At 54.6% G+C, this 23,555-nt stretch overlaps 9 protein-coding genes across 9 annotated transcripts; 6 read left to right on the top strand and 3 right to left on the bottom strand.

The window, feature by feature from the left end:
* Positions 1 to 334: 334 nt before the first annotated feature.
* Positions 335 to 1,788, top strand: MYCGRDRAFT_93763 (uncharacterized protein; the record flags this gene model as incomplete). Its single annotated transcript, XM_003851866.1, has 3 exons — positions 335 to 369; positions 927 to 1,114; positions 1,529 to 1,788. 3 exons carry the CDS (start codon positions 335 to 337, stop codon positions 1,786 to 1,788), a joined length of 483 nt encoding a protein of 160 aa, XP_003851914.1.
* Positions 1,789 to 2,078: 290 nt separating this feature from the next.
* MYCGRDRAFT_93762 (uncharacterized protein) lies at positions 2,079 to 2,966 on the top strand (the record flags this gene model as incomplete). Its single annotated transcript, XM_003851867.1, has 1 exon — positions 2,079 to 2,966. The coding sequence occupies one exon, from the start codon at positions 2,079 to 2,081 to the stop codon at positions 2,964 to 2,966; it is 888 nt and encodes a 295-aa protein (XP_003851915.1).
* An 809-nt stretch (positions 2,967 to 3,775) lies between these two features.
* On the bottom strand, positions 3,776 to 6,776 carry MYCGRDRAFT_93761 (uncharacterized protein; the record flags this gene model as incomplete). The annotated part of the gene is made up of 2 exons (XM_003851369.1): positions 3,776 to 3,795; positions 3,854 to 6,776. The coding sequence occupies 2 exons, from the start codon at positions 6,774 to 6,776 to the stop codon at positions 3,776 to 3,778; spliced, it is 2,943 nt and encodes a 980-aa protein (XP_003851417.1).
* Positions 6,777 to 7,814: 1,038 nt separating this feature from the next.
* On the bottom strand, positions 7,815 to 9,302 carry MYCGRDRAFT_13691 (uncharacterized protein; the record flags this gene model as incomplete). The annotated part of the gene is made up of 2 exons (XM_003851368.1): positions 7,815 to 8,783; positions 8,829 to 9,302. Coding segments are annotated over 2 exons (1,443 nt in total), but the record flags the coding sequence as incomplete, so codon positions are not given.
* An 844-nt stretch (positions 9,303 to 10,146) lies between these two features.
* On the top strand, positions 10,147 to 10,534 carry MYCGRDRAFT_44206 (uncharacterized protein; the record flags this gene model as incomplete). Its single annotated transcript, XM_003851868.1, has 3 exons — positions 10,147 to 10,196; positions 10,262 to 10,331; positions 10,391 to 10,534. Coding segments are annotated over 3 exons (264 nt in total), but the record flags the coding sequence as incomplete, so codon positions are not given.
* A 778-nt stretch (positions 10,535 to 11,312) lies between these two features.
* Positions 11,313 to 12,848, top strand: MYCGRDRAFT_72918 (uncharacterized protein; the record flags this gene model as incomplete). Its single annotated transcript, XM_003851869.1, has 2 exons — positions 11,313 to 11,931; positions 11,991 to 12,848. The coding sequence occupies 2 exons, from the start codon at positions 11,313 to 11,315 to the stop codon at positions 12,398 to 12,400; spliced, it is 1,029 nt and encodes a 342-aa protein (XP_003851917.1).
* Positions 12,849 to 13,311: 463 nt separating this feature from the next.
* MYCGRDRAFT_72917 (uncharacterized protein) lies at positions 13,312 to 15,791 on the top strand (the record flags this gene model as incomplete). Its single annotated transcript, XM_003851870.1, has 4 exons — positions 13,312 to 14,203; positions 14,354 to 14,863; positions 14,913 to 15,333; positions 15,392 to 15,791. Coding segments are annotated over 4 exons (2,223 nt in total), but the record flags the coding sequence as incomplete, so codon positions are not given.
* Positions 15,792 to 17,791: 2,000 nt separating this feature from the next.
* On the bottom strand, positions 17,792 to 18,573 carry MYCGRDRAFT_104779 (uncharacterized protein; the record flags this gene model as incomplete). Its single annotated transcript, XM_003851367.1, has 4 exons — positions 17,792 to 17,971; positions 18,036 to 18,231; positions 18,298 to 18,360; positions 18,423 to 18,573. Coding segments are annotated over 4 exons (504 nt in total), but the record flags the coding sequence as incomplete, so codon positions are not given.
* A 2,085-nt stretch (positions 18,574 to 20,658) lies between these two features.
* On the top strand, positions 20,659 to 21,652 carry MYCGRDRAFT_93756 (uncharacterized protein; the record flags this gene model as incomplete). The annotated part of the gene is made up of 2 exons (XM_003851871.1): positions 20,659 to 21,228; positions 21,287 to 21,652. The coding sequence occupies 2 exons, from the start codon at positions 20,659 to 20,661 to the stop codon at positions 21,650 to 21,652; spliced, it is 936 nt and encodes a 311-aa protein (XP_003851919.1).
* Between the last annotated feature and the right edge of the window lie 1,903 nt (positions 21,653 to 23,555).

The following is a 23,555-nucleotide window of genomic DNA, read 5'->3' as shown; positions in this document are numbered from 1 at the left end:
TCATTGGTGAGGTGTTGGACCGAAGCGCATGGGCGTTGTGGTGGCTGTGGAGAAATGGGGAGCAAGTAAGTCGGAGAGCAGAGGAGTGTTGTGATGATCGTACAGCAGATGAAAAAAGGATTGAAGGATTCAGGTTGGAGGAGGAATCGATGAATCTATATAAACAGAAGGCGACGGGGCGCAGCGAAACTGACCAGGCAACTAAGTCTTGCGCAGGAAACGATACTTCATTGCACAAGGAGGCGACGATGATAGGATGGCAGTGACTGCATGCGTTCGGAGGGAAAGGCCTCCTGTCTCCATCGGTAAGAACGACCATGGTTGCACAGGCACGATGGATGGGAAGACGACTGAGAACGTAGTGCGCCAGTGAGTAGTGACTGTGGCATATTAACGCATACTTTCGCCCGAAGCAAGACCTCCGCTCTGCTGGAGTGAACGTGTAAGGGTAGGGAATCATCGCAGAGCAAGAACGCGGCTCCAGCCAAGGCAGGTACCTCTGTGCTCCCTCCCAGACTCCAAGCCACTGGGATGCACATCATCCTTCGAAAGTCGAGCGAAGGCAGGGAGATCATCTACCGTTGGAGTTCTATACGTCTCTACAAACCGGATCCTGATGCTCAGCTCTCGAATTCTCCGCCTTCGAACCTCCGCCTCTGCAATGCTCCGCGCATTTTTCACCGCACGGGGGCTCCGTCAATTGGCTTGGCTCGCGCAGTTTGACCAGGGAAAAGGAAGCCAGACGAAGCTCGTCAAGACATGACAAGCACCAGAGGGCTTCGATTGCTATGATTCATTCCCGTGCAAAAGGCCTTCAACCTCAAGTCGGAGTCGGATACTGACCATTCCGATGGCCAACTTGCTGTGGAGTGTTGCATGTGAGGTTTGCCTCACGATATGGGCCAATTCTACCTATCTTACCTTAGCTTCATTCCCAGCCTGGGCCATCCTAGCTTGACACGGCGCGACTTACCTGTAGCCACGGGCAATTCCAACATGCCAACGCAACCACGCCAGGGGACTGTGACGTCGCTCGCTGAGAAGGATGCTGCGCCATCGGCGTCGCCGAAGAGACGGCTCTCGAGGCACATGAGTGCCTGCATACTCAACATGCGTGAGCCAACCATCTGCGACGAAACAATGTTTTCTTGAGCGGATCGACGGCAAGGAGAACGACACGAAGGTTGTGTGGTTGGCGAACAAGCCATGTCAAGCTTCGGCTAGTCTGACTCTATTCGTGACGACTTGCGGTTTTATGCTAATCGAGAGCCGTTGCGCTCTTATATACAGTCCTGACGCTGTCAGTCTAGGTGACAGCACAGCCCCCAAAGAAGATACCTTGGTCGACCATTAACACATCCGGCTCTCCATATAGCACCCACGAGTTGCGACCGTGCGGCTTGAGAATCCTTCGACATCACCTCGACATTTCCGATTGGAATTGCACGGCGCCGCGCAGTCGCAAGTTTGGTGTACTGGATTTCATTGCAATCATCGCATCCGAGCTTGGCTGACACGGACACCGCAGTGAAGGACGATTCGCAGGACGAGGAGTGGCATCGTTGCCGCAAAGGAAAGGACAGAGTCACATTCGCGACGATTCGCGCCAATCCTGCGACAATCCGCGCCAATCCAACAAGAGAATACGCTAAACGAGACATTGCGTCTTCAGCCGTACCAATTGTTAACGGCAAGCCAGCGGCGCAACTTATTGGCAGACCTGCACTGTCCTTCGTTTTCTTAGAAGCGCCCGTATGGTTGGTGGTCCTGAAGCTGGTCTGCCATTAGCACTTGCTGGATTGAGCGATCTTTGCGCAAGAATGCTATTCAACTTGGTTACCTTCCGACTGCAGGATGAATCAAGGCCACCAGCAAATGCCCTCCTGTCTTGAGGTTGAATGACGATCCATCGTGGTTCTAGGATCGCATATATATCGCCATGCCATCCAGTAAGTCAGACTGCCATCTCCTCATCATTGCGTTCGTCTCGCACATCCACATCTCCACACCCGAAAGAACCTCTCCTATTCACCTCCACGCGCTCCTCACATAACTCTCTCTCATACCGCAACATCATCATGTCCTCCCTCACTCCTCACGGCGACCTCGCCGCCGCCGAACTCGCCTTCTTCACCCCATCCTTCCTCCTCGCCCTCTCCATCTGCCACCGGCACTCCTTCCGCCAATGCCGCACCGCAGGCTGGTTCTACCTCCTCCTCCTCCCCACCCTCCGCCTGATCGGCGCCTCCTGCACCCTCTACGCCGAAACCCAACACCCCTCCTCCGGCGTCCTCATCACCGCAGCCATCACCTCCGCAATCGGCACAGCACCCCTCTTCCTCGTCCTGCTCGGCTTCCTCAAACGGCTCAACACCCTCTTAACCGCTCACAACCTCCCCACCCGCATCTTCACCCCAATCCACATCCTCTCCCTCGCCGCCCTCCTCCTCGCCATCGTAGGCATAAACCTCCTCTACCACACCTCCTCCACCTCCTCCACGCACACCACCGGCCGCGCTCTCTTCGAGACGTCCACCCTCCTCTTTCTAGTCATATACCTAGCCCTAGCGCTCATACTCGCACACCACACCTACCGCCTTCCCCACGTGCCACAATCCGAGCGCATCCTCGTCTTCGCGGGTCTGGCCGTGTTACCCTTCATGTTCGTCCGCATCGTCTACGTCGTGTGCGTCGGATTCGCGAGTCCCGGGTCGGTATTCGATGACGCGGATCCGGAGATTTGGGTTCAGGCGTTTATGCAGTTTGCGATGGAGGCGGTGTGTGTGGGGGTGTATATTTGGACGGGAGTGGCGTCGCCGAGGCAGGAGGCGGTTGACAAGGAGGGGAAGCGGGAGAGGGAGGGTGGGAAGGGGATGGAGGAGTTGGGAAGTATGGAGACGGGAAGGGTGTATGAGTCGAAGGGGAAGCATAGTATGGGCAGAGGTACTGGGAGATTGAGAGGTTGACAGGCTGGACAGCATTCACCAGTGTATCGATTGGCAGGACGAGAGCATTAAGATTACAGCACACATATATGGAAGCAACACAGCCTTAAGACTAGACAACGAATCACGACAGACAGACATAAACCGCAGAACCACATCAAAGCAGCAATGGAAACAGCAGCTCTCGCCAAAGCAAGTTCTCACGACCAACGTGAAAAACCAGCACATGCTGCGAACGTTGACTGTACGCCATCCTTACTCCGCAGGAAAACAAAGTCTTATCTGTCGACGAATAGTCCTCTGGCTCGCTCGCTAACATACAATTGGTATCTGCTATCCATCCTTTTTCCATCCCGCGCTCAAATTCCACTGCGTCGCCCGATCCCAGCTCCTCCAGCAGCAAAATCTAGCCTCAAGTCCGTCTCTCGTCCGAACAAGTCTTTGAGCATCAAGCCAACAACCTTTCCCACCGCATCTTCCATCACCTCACGGCCTCCACTTCGGCCTCAACCCCCCATCATCCCCACCCTCTCCTCCCACCAACCCATCCAACCGACTCCTCGCCCTTCCTCCCATCGCACTACTCCTCCCCCCCAACAAACTACTCCTCCTTCCTCCCACCCCACGACTCCCCGGCCTCCCACCATTCGCCCTACTACTACTCCCCGGCCTCTCCTTCCAATGCGTCGGACTCTCATTATCCGCCTCGTTGCCATCCACACTGCTGCCCCCTTCATCTCCGATCCCACTGTCCGCGAGACGAGATGCCGCTCGACTACCTGCTCGACTTCCCGGTCGTGGGACGAGGAATGCGAGACTGCGTGTTGATTTTAGAGTGTTGGTGTTCGTGCTGGAGGTCAGATGTCCGTTCGCGCCGTTCGTGGCGGCGGGGTTAGTGGAGGACGTACTGTTCGCCAGGCGGGAGGAAGGACCCAGATGTCCGGTCTTCGTCGAGGTGGCATGTGAAGCGGACGTAGCCCTCGCCCTGGCACCCGGCGTCGCGGCACCGTTCTTCGACAGTCCCGCACTGCCCCCACTCACCTTCCTCGCCGACGAAGTCACAGGCGCCGGGATGGACGACCCCGCCCCCGTCGGCGCACTGACATGTCTCAAACCAGGCGTCTTCGCATTCTGTCCCTGTCCTCCCTCCACCGCCGTAGCCCTCTGAAATCTCTTCGGCGTAATCGGCCCTTTCGCATACGGACTCGGTTCAAACGCGCTCAACGGGCGGAAGTCTTTCACTTCACTCTTGACGGCGTTGACGAAGCGACCTTTACCCGGTTGAGGAGTAACTTCACCTCGACTGGGCCAATTGACCGCTGGTCTTCCAGGACTTGCCGACGATCCTGCTGTCCCTGCTGTTCCGACGCCAGGGGAGGAGGTAGTGCGGGATGGTGTGCTGTGGAAGTCTGCGTTGGACTTTCTCGGGAGGAGAGATCGGCGTGGGACGGTAGAGTGTGCAGTACCGCCGCCATTGCCGCCGGGAGAGAGTCGAGATGAAGCGCGACCACCACCGCCAGTGGAAGAGCGGAGATTACCACTGCTCAGATGCGTCGGCGTCGTCTTCGCTCCGAAACTGGACTTCCTCCCGCTCCCACCATTCGTGACGATGACGCTACTAGCAGGCGAAGTAGCAGGCGTAATCCCCTCCCCTCGACTCCCACTCCCCACACTCCTCTGCTCAGAAATGACCGTCGAAGAACTCACCGAGTCCCTCAAATGCATCCCTTCCTCTTCCTCCTTTCTCCTCGCCAACTCCTCCACCAACCCATCCATCTCCAGAATCTCAGTCTGCAGCCTGGCCCACCTCTTCTTAATATCAGATTGCAACCTCAAAATCTCCCCATTCACCGTCAACCGATCCTTCACTCCCCGATCAATAATCGCAATCACCCTCTCAATCGCAGGACCATAGTGCCGTTTCTTCGCCTCGTAGTTCTCCACTTTGTCACCCACCTGCTCCACCTTCGAGACCGACTCTTTGACTTTCTCCACGCTCCGCATGATGCTTTCGCACATCTTCATCGCCTGCCTCCCAGCGTTCCTGAAGACGAGAACCCATCGGTCCTCGCCTAATTCCCGTCGTAAAGACTCCGCGTCCGCTTCCAGTTTCGTCCATTGGATTTCCAGCTCGGTCTGCCGCTGATCGAGGTCTAGACATGCGGAGGGAAAGGTGTCATTTCCGCGTCGATGCCACGCCGCCAATCTCATCGGCAGGAAGTCCAGCGCGGCTCTCAACGGCTGCATCCGTGCGAATAACGCGAGTAAACTCGAGTCCTCCTTCTGCTCCCCACTCGCAAGCGGCGGAGGGGCGTGGAGGGGAACACCCGTGGAGGAGAACGGCATGACGACACTGAACCGATTGTTGGCGTTCGCGTTTGCCTTCGCTCGTCCAGGAGCCACCTCCACAATCGTCTCCAGTTCACTCAAGTCGATACTATCCCTCGAGCTGAGCAAACTTTCCGCGCCTTGATGTCGTTTCTCCTCCATTTCAAAGACCAGCTGATTCAAGCCATTCATCTCCTGGGAAATCTCACCCAACACGGTATTCCACAATTCCTCCCACTCCATCGCGACTTCGACTTGGAATTTGATGGATTTGAGGGTATCCTTGATCCCCTGCCAGTTGCCGATGATGGTTTCCAGATTCACGCCACTCGCGCGGATCTCCTCTTTCGAGAGGAGACACACGTCCGGGCGAGTTTGGAGTCGCTCAATCGAAAGAACGTAGACTTCGACTAGTTGTTCGAATCGTCCAATCGCGCCGTCGACATCTTGAATCCCCTCCCTGCCTCCTGCCGCTGCCCACTCCACATCGTCCTCCGCGTTCAAGCCGTTTAGTACGTTCTCCGCTTGCCGAATCCACATCCGAATCTGCTCGGATGCATCTGCGAGAGCTTGCGCGGCTTCGGTGGAAGTCGCCATGGAACTTATCCTCTTCGCCAGGGATGTCGCGTCGGGAAGCCGCATGGACGTCAATTGCGCCAATTGGCCGGTGAAACTCGCTCGGCCGAGGGTGTAGACCGATCCAGGCCGGGTGACAGTCGTTCGTATTGAGTCTCCATCTCCGGCTGTGTCGTTCTCCGCTCCGGCCACCGAGACAGTACTCTGCCACGGTTGTGATGAGAAGTCCATACTCGGCGGCGGCCCTCCATTCACCAACCCTCCTCTCCCTGACATCGTCGGCGTCCCACTCCCCTCCCTCCTCACCCCGACCCTCGGCGTCGGACTCAACGGCTCCTTGGTATGCAATCCCAACCTCGTCTTCCCACACTCCGGCATACGATACTTATTCGTATCCCTATACTCATCCTCCGTATCGTCCTCCGAAGCAGCGAGATGATCGCTGATATCCACCACCGAAGAGATATCACTCTCAAACGTCGAAGTCTCGTTGTCCGTCAACACCGGGCCTCCACTGAGCCGTACACCCCCTCCTACTCTCCTCGCTGAAGGCATAATCGCCGTCGTCCTCCTCCTCTGCGAGCGGGAAGAGACCTCGTCCGGACGTACGCGATGCCAGGGCTCAAAGTCAAAGTCGGGGTGTATAGGCGGGCAATCGGCCAATCCTCCGTGTGTCTCCCTCAGCGCAAGATTGTGGCTCTTCCTCCGTCGCTGCTGCTCATGTATCACGCCCTTCTCTTCCCTCTGCCGTTTCTGCTTCTCCAGCGTGCGTTGAAACAATTCCAATCCCAGGGTGAGTCGTTTCGCGCCGGACTTTCGCTTGTTCGAGAGGTCGCCCGTGGAAGCTGCGGTGCGGAGGCAGCGGGGGATATCTGGGGGAGCAGGAGCGCTCGCGTCGAAGGTGCGGGTCCGGTCAGCGCCTGCCATTGTTGTGAGGTGTTAGTGATCTGGTAGGTATACTGCTAGAGAAAGCAGCAGCCTGGCCCGGCCGGCGTTTGCATTGCGGAATGTGTCTTGAGGATGGGATATTGAAGCCGGTCTGGTACGACGGTTGATAGCGTACCAAACCAAAGCAACGACGACGCGCCAGGAGCAAATAAAACAGCGGCGGGCGCGACTGGTCAGGCTGAAGGCGGAATGAATAAAGACACTCACCACTCACAGCAGGTTTTCGTAAGACGGCTCGTAGTACGACCACGACGCCATCACATCACCAGCAGACCGGGGGGGGGGGCTGTATGTCGTCCAGGATGTGGAACGGAGAATGGTCCGTTGCGTGGTGGAATTGAGCCAATAGTGGACGGGATCCTTGGTTCGACTCGATGATCCCGTGTATCTCTGTCAGAAGAATGTCGAGTTTGTTTGTCGTACAGTAAAGAAGTCAGTGTACGCGACGAAAGATGGCACAATCAAGATGCAGCCCACATCCCTCATCCCTCAATCCCGCTGCAGCGTCACCACAACCTCTCTAGCGCGACAAATCGATCGGATTCCAGGGGTGAAGGGGTCCGAGATCGATGTTTCACGATTTATAACATATTTGTGATGTCAAAGAGGAGACCACGATTATAGCGGCATGTTGTTTGATATGATGTCGAGCGGATGGTAGCCAAGTCGGAATGTTCAACATTCTCTTCGACAGTACGAAAACATTATCTTTTCCAGTCTTCTAGACCTAGACTCAGTCCTTTCCTCTTCAACGCAGCAATTTTGGGGTATCACATCTTCCTCTCTCCTTCGTCCAGCCTTTCAAACTTCAACCTCAACCTTCTCATCGACCTTCTTCTCCTCCACCACAGCGCTCTCCATCTTCCACCCCTCAACAGCCCTCCTCTCCTCCTCCGTAGCCACCAATCCCTTTCTCCGCACAGTCTCTTCTCCATTCACCTCATTATCAACACCCTCAACCCTAACCTCCGGCGGCGTCCTCTCCCTCCTCCTCTTCCCATCCTCCATCTCCACCCTCCACTCCTCCGTCAACTCCTCCCTCACAGCCCGACACCACCTCAAAACCGCCTTCTCAAAAGCAGTCCACGCACTCGGCGAGTCGCCATGCACGACGTCCAACACCGGAACTTCCAACACCACATCCCAGCGCAATTCCGCCGCTTTGATCCAATATCGGAGATTATCGGCCATGCGGTAGGGTTTGTTGACGTCTGTGTGGTGGGTCTTGATTTCGTGGAATTTGCGTTTCGAGCGGGAGACGAGGGTGTTGTGGAGGCGGATGAGGCGTTGGCCGTCTTGGAGGGTCTTGAGGAAGTCGCTGGGCAGGCTGGTCTGCTCATCGGGTGACTTTTCCGGCCATTGAGGTAGTGGAGGGTCACCCGCGTCAAAGGACTTCAAGAATAACCATTCCCGCTCCCTCTCGCGCTCTGTCCAGTCGCCTGTCCGCCACGTCCAGCTCTCCCACTCCTCCGCCTCTTTCAACTCCAGCGCCTCCTCTTGTTTGAGAAGTTGATCAATACTCTCAATCCACATTAGAATATCCGACAGCTCCCCGATCCTCATGCCACCTCTAAAATTCCTCCCCGCCATACGTTTCAACACATCTAACACCGCATACAAATCCGAACGAATCGTCTTTTCCGGTTTGATGGCGTACAACCGTCCCGGATTCACATGCGCGGTGTAGTAATTCTTCGCCGCACGAATAGCGAGGGTGATGATATCCAACAAATGCAGTCCTTGAATTTCATGGTAACCCGAGCTTTCCGCCACGTTGTGGTACTGGGTATCCAATGCGCGTTGGGACTCTTCGAGCACTTTGCAGGCGTCTTGAAGGGCTTCTTTGAGTTCACGACGGAGGACCGGCATGTCCGGGAGAGGAGAGAGGTAGGTCGGTTTATGTTTGTAGGTGGAGACGGTGGGTGGAAGCATGATCGGATCCCGCGGGTCCCAGGCGGAGGTGTTGAATATGCTGTCAGTAGGAGACTCCATGATGGAGGTGTCCATACCAGGATCGGAGGAGGCGTAGACGGAGAGGGTGTTGCTGCCGCTTTCATGAAGGGAGAGGGAGGAGATGTTGAAGTCGTCTTGGGTTTGGTGGTAGAAAGGTTGCTGATTCTCCTTGTCCGCGGCGTTTTGGAGGTCTTTTCTTTTCATGCCTTCTTTAGCCAGTTGTGCGCCTTTTCCGTCGAGGAGACCCGTTCGTGCGAAGTAGTATTGCATGTGTGCGATGCTTCCTAGACTCATGACCGAGTCTCTGTTCTTTGCGGAGGTCGCGAAGGATGTGCCCTGCGGCCGCATGTAGCCTCGTCGACGGACGACGGATGATGAGCCTTCTGATAGTCTGGAATGACGAGAATGGCTGGAGAAGCTGGAGGCTGCTGAGCTCGAGGGCAGAGACGCCGAGCGGTCGAGTGAGGGTACGGCATCGAGGGCGAGGGATGGAGACACGCTGGGTGACGGGGAGTCTGGTCGGTGGTCGGACGAGGTGATGTCGCTGCTGCTGGTCGGTGATGAGGTCGAGGTCGCGTGCGCCGTCGCTTCGGTGTCGGCCATGGTCGTGATCGTGGGCTATATGCGCCGTGGTGATATCCGTGGGGGTGGTGCGACACGTCGAAGAAGACAGCTCATGCAAGGCGGACAGGGGTAGTGATCGGTAGCCTGACTCGAGGGAGAGCTTCAGCGATTCGTTGTCGTCCACGTCGGGTTTGTTGAAGGATCCAGAGCATGAAGTCACAATTGGAAGACACAGCGCTCATGAGATGTCCAGGTCATGGAGACGTTGCAATGGTTGAAAGGGGTCATCTCCTGTCTAGCGTGATCTGTTGTCGTTGCGTTTTTAAGAAATCTCCGAGGACAACGCGTTCCTGGCGGCGGTACAAGGGCTGAACCTTGAAGTGCCACGCTCGACGGGGATTCACTATAAGAATAGATTGGAAATGTTGGCGAGCTCATAGTAGGAGCGTCTTCTTGATCATGTAAGCCATGTATGAACATCGCAACAGGACCATCTCTGCTCCTTTCGCCGGTCTACCAAACCTCAAGCGGGACCTCACAGTTCATCGACGGCAGGGGTGAGACAGGACTGAATCCGATTCTGATGACGTAACGTCTGCGCCATGGATCCAATGCCTTCTGTGAGAGCTGCCATTTCTCGAAGCTGTGATACCTTACAATTCCATATCAACAAGGTCTCTCCTTGAGCTACCACAAGAACCTCGTTTTCTAAGTATCGTCGTTACGAAACGTCGATGCGAGCATTTTCGACCGCTCCATTCAGAATGTCGAAGAGAGTACGTTTCTACCACGGCTTGATGTTAACGACCAACATGGCCATACTGATCAATGTCAACAGATAGAATTTCGAGTTGAAGGCACAGTCCAAGGCGTGAATTTTAGGTAGGCCTTCTCTCAGACCTATCTTGGGTCTTGTTCTCTGGATCATCCTCGCCTGACAATCCCAGGTCTTTCACAGAAACCAAGGCCACAGGACTCAATCTCACCGGCTACGTCAAGAACGCTGACGATGGATCGGTGTGACCGTTCAATTGCACATTGAGAAGGACCATTCAGCTGATCGATCGACCCGTCAGGTCATTGGCGAAGCTCAAGGCTCACAAAGCTCGCTCGACAAATTCGTGCAACATCTGAACATGGGTCCGCGGGCGGCAAGCGTGAGCAAAGTCGAACAGAATGACATCGACACCAAGGAAGGAGAGAGTTCGTTCAGCCAGTGAGTCGTCGCTGACATGCACAATGAATGGAGTCGGACTGATCGTGAAGAACAGGATAAGACGATGATGCCAAGGAGTCCACGAAGCAGCGATTCAGAGGAACGTGCAACGTCGCCACGGAATCATCAGCATCAGAATACAGTATTTCTTCAGCGAGCAAGTCGGCTGCCCCGTCAACTTCGCCTCCTTCGTAAATGCAGCGGTAATGACTCCTCCGGGTATTGCTCGTTGCTGACGAAGATGTCAATGAAGTTGCAAGTTTGTTCGTGGCGCATGACTGCTGCGGCCTCCGAGATGTTTTCGTACGAGAATGAACCGGGTTGGTGGGATTTCGTCCGCGATCTCGTCCGTCCGCATGGACGCCAAAGTCGACTTGAACGACGTCGGAGAAGTTGCATCTTGCTTCGACATCACTTCTACGTGAACACACAGACTCATCGCACGAATCTCGAAGTGATTGTGAGATCGTGAGTCGAACGAAGCTGCTAAAAAATCGACGTCGTCGTGAGCTGAAACACCCTTACGGACAAAGTAGGCTGAATCGACCGCACGTTCCTAAAATGGCCACTCAGCTCGGAACGCTCCTCTCTTGTTGATCAGCAGCAACAATGGACTCTGACCTCAGCTTGTCTTGAGATGAATCCTTCCAATGCAACATTCCTCGTAAGCTATTAAACATCACCCTCCCTCCTATGTTCACTTTCCTTCTCATCCTCATCAAACACAATACACCACACCACACAAGATCAACGTCAACATCAAGACAAGACATACACACCTCATGCAGTGCACCCGCCTCACAGCACAACGCACCGTCTTCTCCAAGCAGGCCACAACTCAACTCCTGCGAGCCCTCAATGGCTCCTCCACCACCCTGGTGGCCAAACCGGTCCTCCTAAATCTCCATAATCAACACAACGCCACAATCACCCGCCCTTTCAGCACCACCCGCCCCTGCCACTGGAAAGAAATTTTCCCCCAACCTGACTCTCCCAGCATCAAAGAGACCCCCACAGCCTGGACCCACCCCATCTACACCGCCGAGCAAATGCGCACCGTCGTCGTCGCGCACCGCAACCCCAAAGACTTCTCTGACCGGGTAGCGCTCACATTCGTCCGCGTCCTGCGCTGGGGTCTGGATCTCGCCACGGGGTATCGTAAGGGAGCAGGCAACATGACGGCCCGGCAGTACATGATCCGGAACGTCTTCTTGGAGTCCGTGGCGGGTGTTCCAGGTATGGTAGCGGGCATGCTGCGCCACCTCCACAGTATGCGCCGAATGAAGCGGGATAATGGATGGATCGAGACGTTGTTGGAGGAGAGTTTCAACGAGAGGATGCATTTGTTGACCTTTCTGAAAATGGCGGAGCCGGGGTGGTTTATGCGGGTTATGGTTCTTGGTAAGTCATCCATCTCAACCCATACGTCCACGACAATCTACTGACATGGAAACTCGCAGGAGCACAAGGCGTCTTCTTCAACGCCTTCTTCATCTCCTACCTCCTCTCCCCTCGAACCTGCCACCGCTTTGTCGGACACCTCGAAGAAGAAGCCGTGCTGACTTACACCCGTGAAATCGCCGACATCGACGCCGGCTTGCTCCCCGAATGGGACAATCTGCCCGCACCCGATATCGCGGTCAAGTACTGGTCCATGCCGGAAGGGTCGCGGACGATGCGGGACTTGTTATTGTATATCCGCGCGGACGAGAGCAAGCACAGGGAGGTGAATCATACACTCGGCAACCTCGACCAGAAACTTGATGTCAATCCTTACAATTCGGTTTATAAGGATGAGGGCAAGGAGCATCCGGTGAAGGATTTGAGGTATCAGAAACCGACGGGGTGGGAGAGAGAGGAGGTGATTTGATGGAACGGGTTTCGGAGCAGACGTGGGAGATTTGAATGCTTTATTTGCTATGCGTTTGAGCGGAATCTCCGCTCCTCGGTAAGCGGTGTTTGCGGATGGACACCGTGATGGACCCCAGACTAGCAGAACCATCGGTGAGATGGTTGATGCGAACTCGGATTTCAGCAGCAGATCCTTCGAAGAGTTCAGAACCCCATCGTGAACGGTTTCTGCCGCGGTGTCGATTCCTCGTCGTCTTCATCTTCTCCATCTTCGTCTTCGTCGACAGACTTTGAACAAAGAGGTGGAAGAGACAGGGAGGTCCTTGCCAATTTCGAGACTTTGATGTCATCATCGATCGAGAAGCCATTGTAGTGACCTGGAAGGTAGAATGCTGCCATGCTGGTGTCTGACAGTTCTCGAGTGCGGTATTGTCAATGGCATTGTGGCATTGACAGTGAGGTACCCGACAAGACTGTGTTGCAATGCCATAGATCTCGGGATATATGTATACCTTGGCTGGTTCAGTACAATACAGTACAGCCAGCCAGGCGAATAATGTGTTTCGTGTCTGCCCCTCTATCTTACTTCCTGGTCGACGCGAGAAGGATGTCAACCGGCTCCTTATTACGATGATTACGCGGGCCGCCCATGATCACTGTGAGATCGCCCGACTGCTCGTAAAGGCTCCCGCGTTGTTCCTTTACATCGTTCGCTGCTAGAATCGTTGCCTCTTGGGGCGATGGACATGGACAGCTCGTCGGTTGCCACGGCCAAAAGTCGTCATCGATGAAGGACTTTTGGCCAAGGACGGGCGACGGGTTCGCCAGTTTTGAGATGAGACGCCCGCCTCATCATCAGGAGACCGCGTCCTACTACATTCGTCGCTCCTTCCACCACACCACCTCTCGCGGCCGACATGTGCGCGCAGCATGTCCGACTTCAACCTCACCACCCTCACTAACGGCAATGCTGGAATCGCGCAGACTGGGGCCGTCACGACCAAGGCCTTCGTGCTAAATTTGGCCACCGGTTTCGGGCTGTTTGTTTTCCAATTATCTGGCTTCTTCTTGCTCAAAAGCTCCAAGATCGGACGTCGAATATACCAGCCAAAGACATATCTTGTACAAGACCGACTGCGAGTCGAGGCCGTTCCCGTCAACCCTCTGAAATGGATTACCCGCATTTTCAAGATCCAGGGCGAAGAGCTCAAGCTCAAATGCGGGCTGGACGGCTACTTTGCGATTCGCTTCCTTCGGGCCATGATCTTGATCTTCGTCCCGCTCATGGTCGTCATTGTCACCATTTTGCTGCCAATAAATTACAACGGCGGTAAGGATGACAACACCTTCACCGTCGAAGGGCAAGCCACCATCTACAACATCACTGGACTCGATACGCTATCATGGCAGAATGTGGCGCCGACAAATACAGATCGATACTGGGCGCATTTGCTGTCTGCGCTCGGAGTGATCGCTTGGACGCTTTATCGCATCTATCGTGAGAAGCTGCATTTCATCGCCGTCCGACAGGAATTTCTGACATCACCCGAACATCGACTCCGCGCTTCAGCCAGGACATTGCTTGTGACCAACATTCCAAGCGAATACCGCAGCGACGAGGCCCTGAAAGCATTGTTTGATGTCTTTGTGGACAACGACGACCGCGAGCGACTTCGTGTGTGGGTGAACCGAGATTATGGGGATCTGAGGAAATTGGTCAATCAGCGGAGGTCGGCTTGCCATGCTCTGGAGAAGGAAGAACTGAAGATGCTCCGACTCGTCAACAAGCGCTACCGGAAGGCCGACCGCAATGGGAGTGACCGTGATCTTTCCTCATCGGATACAGCTGTGCCCGAAGCTTCTCTTCACGGCGAGGATGCTGGCGCGGAACAGCATATCACCGCCGCTTACGAGATCGATTGCGAAGACAAGCAACAGCTATGGCGCCAATATCTTAAGGAGTCTTCGGGAGCAACTGTCTCGCTGGTGCAAGATGCAAACGGTGACTGGAAGACGGCCTCATCAATCAAGTTCTGGCAACGCAGCCACAAAAAGGTCCCCAAGATTGCATGGCTCCGAAAAGAAGTCGCTCGTCTGACTGTGCAAATCGATGCGTTGCAGCCAGAACTCGACAACGAAGCTCGATTTAAGCTGCAAAATTCTGCCTTCATACAATTCGACAGACAGATGTCAGCCAATATGGCTTGCGCGCTGATCACGCATCACAAACCTGGCTTGATGGCTCCAAGATACATGGACGTCGCGCCTCACGAGATTGTTTGGGCCAACATGGGTCTCACGAGCATGCGCCGCTTCGTCAGGACCTGTATCGCTCTGATGCTGTTCATCGCCATGTTGATCATCTGGGCCATACCAGCCACCTTTCTCGGTATACTATCCCAGCTGGACACGCTGCGGAAAACAACCAGCTATCTGGCCTGGTTAAAACCCTGCCCGTCGTGGGTCATAAGTTTGATCTCAGGTACTGCATCTTTCGACTGACCCACATACCGCTTGCTGATTCCTTCCAGGTCCCCTCACAGCCATCCTCCTCGCCCTGCTCGTTCAGCTGGTTGTGCCGGCACTGTGCCGAAAGCTCGCGGTACTGGTCGGAGCACCGACCCGCAGTCGCCGAGAGATTGTCACGCAAGCGTTCTACTTCACATTCCTCCTCATCGAATTGGTCCTGGTCACGTCCATCTCCTCTGGCTTGATCGCAACTATCTCGTCCATTATCAACAATCCCACCTCCATCGTGCAGAAACTGGCCAACGAACTCCCGAAAGCTTCGAATTACTTCTTCAACTACCTCATCATTCAAGCCCTCGGTTATAGCGGGAGTCTGCTTTTCCAGTACCTACGGCTTCTGTTCATCACGCTCATCTGGCCGTGGTTCACGCAAACGCCTCGACAGGAAGCCTTTCTTCAGACTACAATTCCTCATCAGATGTGGTAAGTCTGCTCGGGCTGAACTTTTGCACATCCTCATGCTAATCACTTCCTTCTCTAGGGGCAACGTCTTTGCAGTCTGGACCAACTTTGCCGCCATCGGGCTCATCTACTCCATCATCAGCCCGCTCATCCTTATCTTCATATCCTGCCTCTTCATGCTCTTTTGGGTCGCCTACCGCCACAATTACTACTACGTCCAACGCAACAAAGTCGACACGCACGGCCTGCTCTTCGAGAACGCACTTTCTCAGCTTTTCGCCGGCGTGTACATCATGGAAATCACGCTCATCGGCCTCTTCTTCCTCGTCCGCAACAGCGCCGGAAACGTTGCCTGCTCCGCGCAAGCAATCATCATGATCGTCGCTATTATCCTGACTGCCGGGTTCCACTACACTATCGAGCAGACCATGCGGCCTTTGACGGAGCTCTTGCCTGTCACGCTGGAAGACAAAGCAGCCGAAGCGGAGAAAGAACTTCTCTTAGAAGAGACTCGCGACCGCTCAAGCTACGAACTCGACCAAGAAGCCGAAAACGCCGGTATCGCGCTCCCAGACGCGCAAGTCGACAACAAAGAAGAGGCCCAGTCCACCGCGCAAGAACACGATCACAAGTCACATCGCAGTCGGCGAAGACACCTCGACCAGCGAACCTCCACTACCAGGACTCGCGGAAAAACCTTCGACTCTGTCGAAACAGCCGCCAATGCCCGTAAGACGCTGCTAAGACTCGAAAGGCGAGTCAAGGCTCTGGCATCCCATTCGGAACTACAACATCTCTCCGTATACACCGGTACTGAGCGGCGAATGGAAGCGGGCAATCAGCTGGGTGAAGCACTGTCCCATTACCCGGATGAGCTCATCGACCTCTCTCCCGCTGAGCGACAAGCAGAATTGCGAGCCGCATACCAGGACCCGGTAACGCGAGAACCGACGCCGATCGTATGGATCCCTCAGGACGTGGCCGGCGTCTCGGACGATGCGGTGAAAAGCGTGAGGAAGTACGGCAAGCACTTAACGTATAGCAACGAAGGAGCATTTTTGACAGCGAGAGGGCATTGCGAAGTCGTGCGGCCAGCACCGGATGTTCGGACGGACTGGTTGCTCGACTGGGTATTGTGAGGGAGGCGAATCGCACAGCAAGGCGTTCACCGGTGATGGTACACATATTATTGACAGCTCCAGTCTAGTTTCTTCCTTTCCAGCGAGCATTTTCGATTCATAATACCCCGAGCAACAAATCATTTTAACAACCATGCCTCATGATCTCATCATTCATCACCTCTCAATCGAATCAAGTCATCCCACAAAACACTCCAAACCCCACCACCATTCCCATCAACACTCCCACACCCCACAAAAACCACCCATCCCCTTGCGTCCGCCGAATCGCTTTGGCCGGAAAAATATTACACGTCACTTCCGCTTTCACGTCCACGCGGATGCGTATGCATTCTTGGAAGGCAGAGACGGAGTAGCCGGTTGTGCAGTGATGGAAACAGGCGTTTGACAGTTCGGGATGGGAGGCGCAGCAGGCTGGGTGGATGTCAATCTTGGTCGGAAGGACGAGAAGGGCAGATAATTACCCGCGAAGTTCTGCATCGGCTCGGAAGAGGGATAGTTGAAACCGCAAATGCGGGTGGTGTTGAGGGCGAAGTTTCGAGGCAGGTCGATGGGGTTGGCGAGGGTTGAGGGGGAGCAGGTGGCTGTTTTTGGATGAGTTTTGGTTGGTGGAGAGGCGAGGAGATGCTTACTGTTGTCGTGTTGTATTGACATGATTAATGGATGGAAGCTATTGGCTCGAGCTCGACCAGCGAGCGTTCGATGGCTACACAAATGATGAAGAACAAAGAATGTAGAAAGTGGCCGCTCAATCGTCCGTCCTATGGAGGGTTGCTGTCGTACACATATGTTTGCCGAGCCACACATGGTGTCTTCGTTCTCAGCCGGCAGACAAACATTGTTTCACATCTGCACGAACAAGCGTTTTCTTTGAGCGGCAAAGGCATGTCTTTGTCGTTCGTTCCATTGCCGAACATGTACCTTGTGTTGGTGCTGAAAATAGCTGGTCAAGTAGCCAAGTAGCGAGCTTTCATGTGCCGCCAAGCATGGGGATGTTTCATGTTTAAGCGCTGAGGATGAGGGTAGTTGGTGTTGGCGGCTCGCTTTGGATTGAGCTGTCTTGCGGCATGTCAAAGACACGAGCTGAAAAGTCTCTCCGTTGGAAAGGGTCGACGTTGCTCCACATTGTGTTGGTGTTTCGCCATTGGAAGAAGAAGGGAATGGTTCTGGTCAGAAGCGAGAAATCTCACGGATCGACGAGCTGGCTGTGGGCTTGAAAGGCTCATGCCTAATCCCACCTTGCACTGTACGGTCACACGTTGAGCGCTGGACATCAGTGGTGAGACGGAATACAAGGGGTTGCGAGACAACGTTAGAGATCAAAACATCGCACGTTGAATATCGAAAATTGTGGATGGCGTGAAAGTCGACGGGATGGTCATCGTGACAGGAACTCTCTCCAATACCAAGCGACACCTCCGAGCATTCCACCTTCGTCTGGGCAAACAAACCATTCACTTTCCATTCCCCCACATCCCGACCATCGCCCTTGGCTGCCGCACAAACACCTGCCGTCGACGCTGGAGCACACGGAGTCGTCAGCACGTGCGGTAAATTGCGAAGAAGGAGAAGGAGGCCACATACCAGTCGTCGCAAGAGAATCCAGGTATCTAGCAGGTAGGGACACCTTCAGTGGTAAAGCTGACCGGGGCATTCGGATGGACCTCCACACTGGCACAACCAGCAGGCTGTCCGTCAGCGCAATCTGCCGGGGTCTTGATGTCGGGAGTGTTGCGCTGGTTGTAGAAGCATTTGTTCGTGGAGGTGACGCAGCAGAAAGCTTGTCGAGGGAAAGTCAGATCATGTCGCCAGGTTTTTGTTCTTTCAAAGAAGGCGGTGTACTCACAATTGTAGGCGTAATCACCGACTGAGCCTGCAGTGCCGGCGCGGAGGATGAAGCAATTGCCACCTGCAAACTGGGAATTAGTACTGCAGCACACGTCTAGGTATGCATGGTGTCGGACCACGTACTGTCGACAAAGTATCGGTAACGATCACTGATTGGCGCAGGACAAGTCGACACGATGTCGTACTCATCGATTGCCATCGCAGCCGCCGCGAAGAGGATAGCAGTTGTAAGGGATCTCATGATACTGTCGAAGGTGTAGCCGCGGTGTTTCCGTTGAAGTTGTTTTCTGTTGGAGTTCCTGATCGTCAAAAGCCGTTCTTGTTTGAATGGTTCACGGTGGGAGGCTGCCTTCATATACCTCTGTCCATCCAGCAGAGGAGCGGAAGCATGCAGCATCATCGTCAGGGGACTCGGAAGTGACGGACATGCCGGCAAGGAACATATAGCCACAACCCAGCCAGAAGATTACGCAGTAAGTGCAACGTTCGACCGATTTCCAGACGACTTGTCGATACTTACCTGAATGGGCGACACCTTGCGGCGTCATCTTCAGGGAATTCGGAGGTGAACGGATACCAGCACAAGGACGAAAGAGCCACGGATCAGCTGGAGGATTGGGCAGTAATCGCAACGACTTAACGATGTCCAGACGATTCGTCGATACGTACCTCGAAAGGGCATCGGAGGTTTGGGCGGGGAAAACTGGGATGGACACAACGTCCACAGAGAGTATATGTCGATGCTCACTCTGTGAGAGAGAACATCGATTGAGTTTTCTCAGTGTAAGCACCGCTTCAGGTACAGGGTCTAGCCGCGCGAAGATGAGGCTGTCTCGAGCGGAGGCTGTGCATGTTCGAGGAGATCCGTGGTTGACAGTCGGTAGGAATCGTAGCAAGGACGGCTGACATGTCCAATGGCTGATTAGCTGATTTGGGAGAATTTGTTCCAGAGATGTCGTCGTACCGTGGCTGACCGCCGCCATTCGATGTTATCCGCAGTCGTACGGGCAGAGCGAGTCGGCTACTTGCTGAGCATCAACCATGGAGCCACGAAGTCTGACGTCTGCATACAGACAGGTGGACGGGGGTAACCTGAAGTGCTCCATGCCATGTTCGCACTGTCATCGTGTTGATGACGTCCCTCGAACAGAGAACATTGGACTTTGGAGTAAGACGCCGCCCTGTCTTTGGCAACACACCCTGTTGGCGACTGAGAGCGGCATTCGCTCCTTGCGAACCCCAGCGCGATCTGGCTTGATCCTCGCATCTCGATGTTGCCTCTGACTCTTAACGCGATCGTCAGGCATGCTCAAAATAGCGGACCAGGACTTCCTGGCGGTCTGTCATGCCGCCTGTGCCGCCAAGCATGGGGCAGTTTCACATTAAGCGCTGAGGAGTGTTGACGGCGGCTTGTCTTGAAGGAACATCGACGTGCTGCGGCCCTAGCACGTGGACATTGAGACAAGATGAAGTCTCGCGGACAACTCGTGGTCGACATGCGTCGGTGGAGAAGAATGTCTCGCATCTCAAACCTGCAGAAGTGTTTCCACGGGACAAGTTCGGGGAGAAAGGTGCGTGCCGCATTTCTCCAACTGCACGTGCTGTGCAACCACACTTCATCCCTTTCTCCCCAACTTTGGTCACATTTCTCGCGCTCGACCAGTTCTAATCTGCCGCGGACGCCACGAAGACTGGCATTGATGGTATAAGGTATTCATATCCAGCCCGTCCATCTCGACTCGCCAATCTCAAGCCTGTCCCACCTTTCATGCGCGGCTATCGAGAAACACCGATCGATGGTGCAACCTGCTCGCGGCAGGTGTCACCAAGATGGGCGGCGTGCATACATTGAGGCAACACAAGAGGGAGCGTGTGCATCATAATAGGAAAATGCATCGAAAGGTCGAGTATCGCCGTTGGTAGATTCCGTGTGTCTCAGATCTGTCAGTCATCCCTTCGGCAGTGTCTCAGTCATTCATCAATCGTCCTTCCTGTCGTGTACATTGACTGTATACAGAGGCAGAGCTATCAATGAGAAGCCGTGAGCGGTAGCGGTTTGCCGAGACCAGAGATGGACTGAATTTGCGCATCACATCGACTGTCATTTCCCGCAACGCCATCGCAAGTCGATCGGTCGCTCTTTCGTCAAAAGAGCTCAAGCCACGGTCCTTACCCTCCATCTCTGCCGGTGAGGTCCTGCCCCGAACTTCTCCTGCGCCCCTGCTGAGCCACCAGGATCGCGGCTCCTCTCTACATATTTGATCTGCAAGCTTCGCCTACAAGCTCTGCATACACAACGGTTTTCGACAGATCCGTCGCAGCAAGAACTTCCTCATCGCAACCGCTGTCTTCATCAAATATGGAACGAATCAAGTCAATACTGGACCGCATCGTGCACTCGCGATTCAATTGCTTCACACACAGGCCGACGAATCCGGCGCCGACCACCTCCCTGCCCATCTCCAAATCACCCGTCTCCTCGTCCTCCGGCAGCGAGTCTCTCCCAAGACCAAAGACGACTCTGATCATCGCTCATGGAGCCTTTCAATCTCAACTGCACTACCAAACATATATCGACGCCATCCGCTCAAGCACAACCATCGATCATGTCCTCATCCCAGCACAAACCGCTGCTGGCCCAGATCCACCGGCCGACTGCTTCGTCCGCGACGTCTTTACCTTGCGGACTGCCATCCTCGACGAACTTTCCTCCGGCCACAATGTCCTACTCATGGCGCACTCCTACGGCGGCATTCCATGCTGCGAAGCCCTCGTCGACCTCACCTCGGAAATCCGCGCGATCTCACGAGACGGCACTCCACCCGGCCGCATCCTCGGCATCGTCTTTGTCTCCGCATTCGTCGTCGACCAAGGTCAAAGTCTCGTCCACTGCCACCACTTTGGTCGCGCCGCGTGGGTGGGAGGTAACGTACGTACACTTCAATTTCATCCTTCTTCTGGCGACCTAACATGGACAAACTCAACAGGGCCCTCTATGCTTCGTCATCGACCCACTCCCAAATCTCTACAATCTCCTCCTTTCCAACGACACGCCTCTAGCAACCCGCCTCACCTCGAATCTCATGCCTCAATCTTCAGCCAGTTTCGTCGCACCACTCACGCGTGCGACCTGGAAGGAGTACCCCTGCGTTTACATCCGCTGTACGAAGGACCAAGCCATGACGAACAATATGCAGGATTTCTTCATTGAGAGGCTGAGAGCAGGGAAGAAGGGAGGGAGTGCGGTAACGGTCAAGGAACTGGAGGCGGATCACATGCCGTTTGCGAGTGTGCCGGTGGCGCTGGCGAAGATGACGGAAGGAATTGTTGACGAGTTGAAGAAAGGTGTGTGAGAGTGTGGATGCTGAGCGGCAACGGTCAGAGGTCTGCGGTAGTGGACAGCACCGCGCAATTCTGACTCCAACCACTTTCTCTGTCGTGCTTATCATTGATTCGACGGATCTCATCACCTCACCACACAGACACTTGCCGGAAGTCCTGGAAGACGAGCCGATGTTAGCCGGCAAACCCATGTTGCGACCATGGGCGTGAGCAACGAGATTTTGTCAAGTGAGCCAACGATGACGAAGAGCCATTTCCCGGAGCAAAAGGCTGGTGTCCCGCCGCTCCGATGCTTCCGACCCAACCTGGTTCGGTGGGATTGTCATGTTATCCTACCTGCCCAAAGATGGGTAAGACGTATCGAGAAGGCGTTGTCGATCATATCCGAAGTCAGAGACGTGTTTGCAAGACTGACGATGCCATGAAACTCGTACAGTGCGATGCGCGTTCTGCGTACCACCATCGGCGCAGTCTTCCGGAGAACAAGCCGTCGCCTGGTCCGGGCAAGTATCGATATCCTGTTCAGAGCAGATTGGTTCGGAGTCTTCGGTTACACCGTCAAGGAACCAACACTGTTTGTTTACAGACAGAACCTGCACGACTTGCCTCCTGCAAAGCGGAAATATTGATCAGCGTTTGATGCGTGAGCAGGAAGACCAATCCTTTCCCGCTGTCGGCTCAAGACGAACGTCATGGCTGCCCTACAGGTGCCATCTCTAAAAAAAAAAAAAAGAATGAGCGTCCGGTCCCTGAGGGTTGCATCGACCATTCCGTGCCGATGTGAGCTCGAGGAGCTGACGAGATCAGCCTGAAGAGGGTGTGAGCAGGGTTGTTGACGATGGGCGCTAATTCCTGTATGTATGAGGAGGACATCGATGGCGTCGTCGACTGTCAGCGCCGATCATCGGACTGCGCGGTTCTCTCTTCCTAAGAGAGCTGTCACAAAGCATATTCTGGCAGACATTCTTGCTTCTGGTCTACAGCTTGTACAATACCTGCATTGTGTCCCATCAAGCATGATGTCTGAGTGCCTATTCGATCAGCGAATAAGACTAAGGATACCAACCTTCCGAACCAAGGCGAAGTCGCAGACTCTGATGGCTACCTCAGACCCGATTGTACCTACTGTCCCCGCCGCCTTTGCGTCAACACCGCCTCGGCAGCCATTCCGAACAAGTCCACCTTGCACACACCGCTCACGATGCAGCTCTCAAAGCAAGTTCTGATCGCGGCAACAATACTCCTGGGAGCAGTCCAAGCCAAACCAGTCAGACCAAGCACTCCCGATGTGATAGCGTGGGAGTGTCACTACTGCCGCGTCGACGCAGCCAAGCACGCCTACCTCGATGCAGCTGACCGTCCTGTACCTTATTCTTATCAAGAGGACGGTTCTTCGACTTCATTTTTGGGGGTGAGTTCCATTTTGAAGCACTTGAGAGCAGAATACTACGAATGGGCATATGCGCAACATACTGCAACGATCAGGACATTCGACATACCCTCGTTAGTGCGGCTGCGACGATACAACTGGCGAACTACTCGAGCATTGGGCGCCGGCGGCGCACCATACATTGTTCGCTTTCGCTCGAACATTTGTGCTTCTCATCGTCGCTCGACAAGTCTTATCACGCCATCGCCGGGATCTTCGAGCGTCACAGATGTGGATTTTGCTGTGACTGTCATGCCGTCCATTTCGTCGACATCGCGCCGTCCATTTCTAGGCTGCCGATTAATTCCGTGATAGAGTAACGCCAATGGGGCCGATTTCCAAATTCGTGGTCGTAACCTTGCCGGCCAAGCCTCGACCATGAGTATTAGAAAGAATATTAGCGTTGACAGAACCAAGGTCGCTGATGCGCAATCCACAACCATCTGATGCCGATGCATATCTTGGTTTCATTGCTTACGCCGGCC

This window comes from Zymoseptoria tritici, chromosome 6 (assembly GCF_000219625.1).
Source record: "Zymoseptoria tritici IPO323 chromosome 6, whole genome shotgun sequence".
Classification (NCBI taxonomy): Eukaryota; Fungi; Ascomycota; class Dothideomycetes; order Mycosphaerellales; family Mycosphaerellaceae; genus Zymoseptoria; species Zymoseptoria tritici.
The sequence above is the reverse complement of the archived record's forward strand: the minus strand, read 5'-3'. Positions and strand labels throughout refer to the sequence as shown.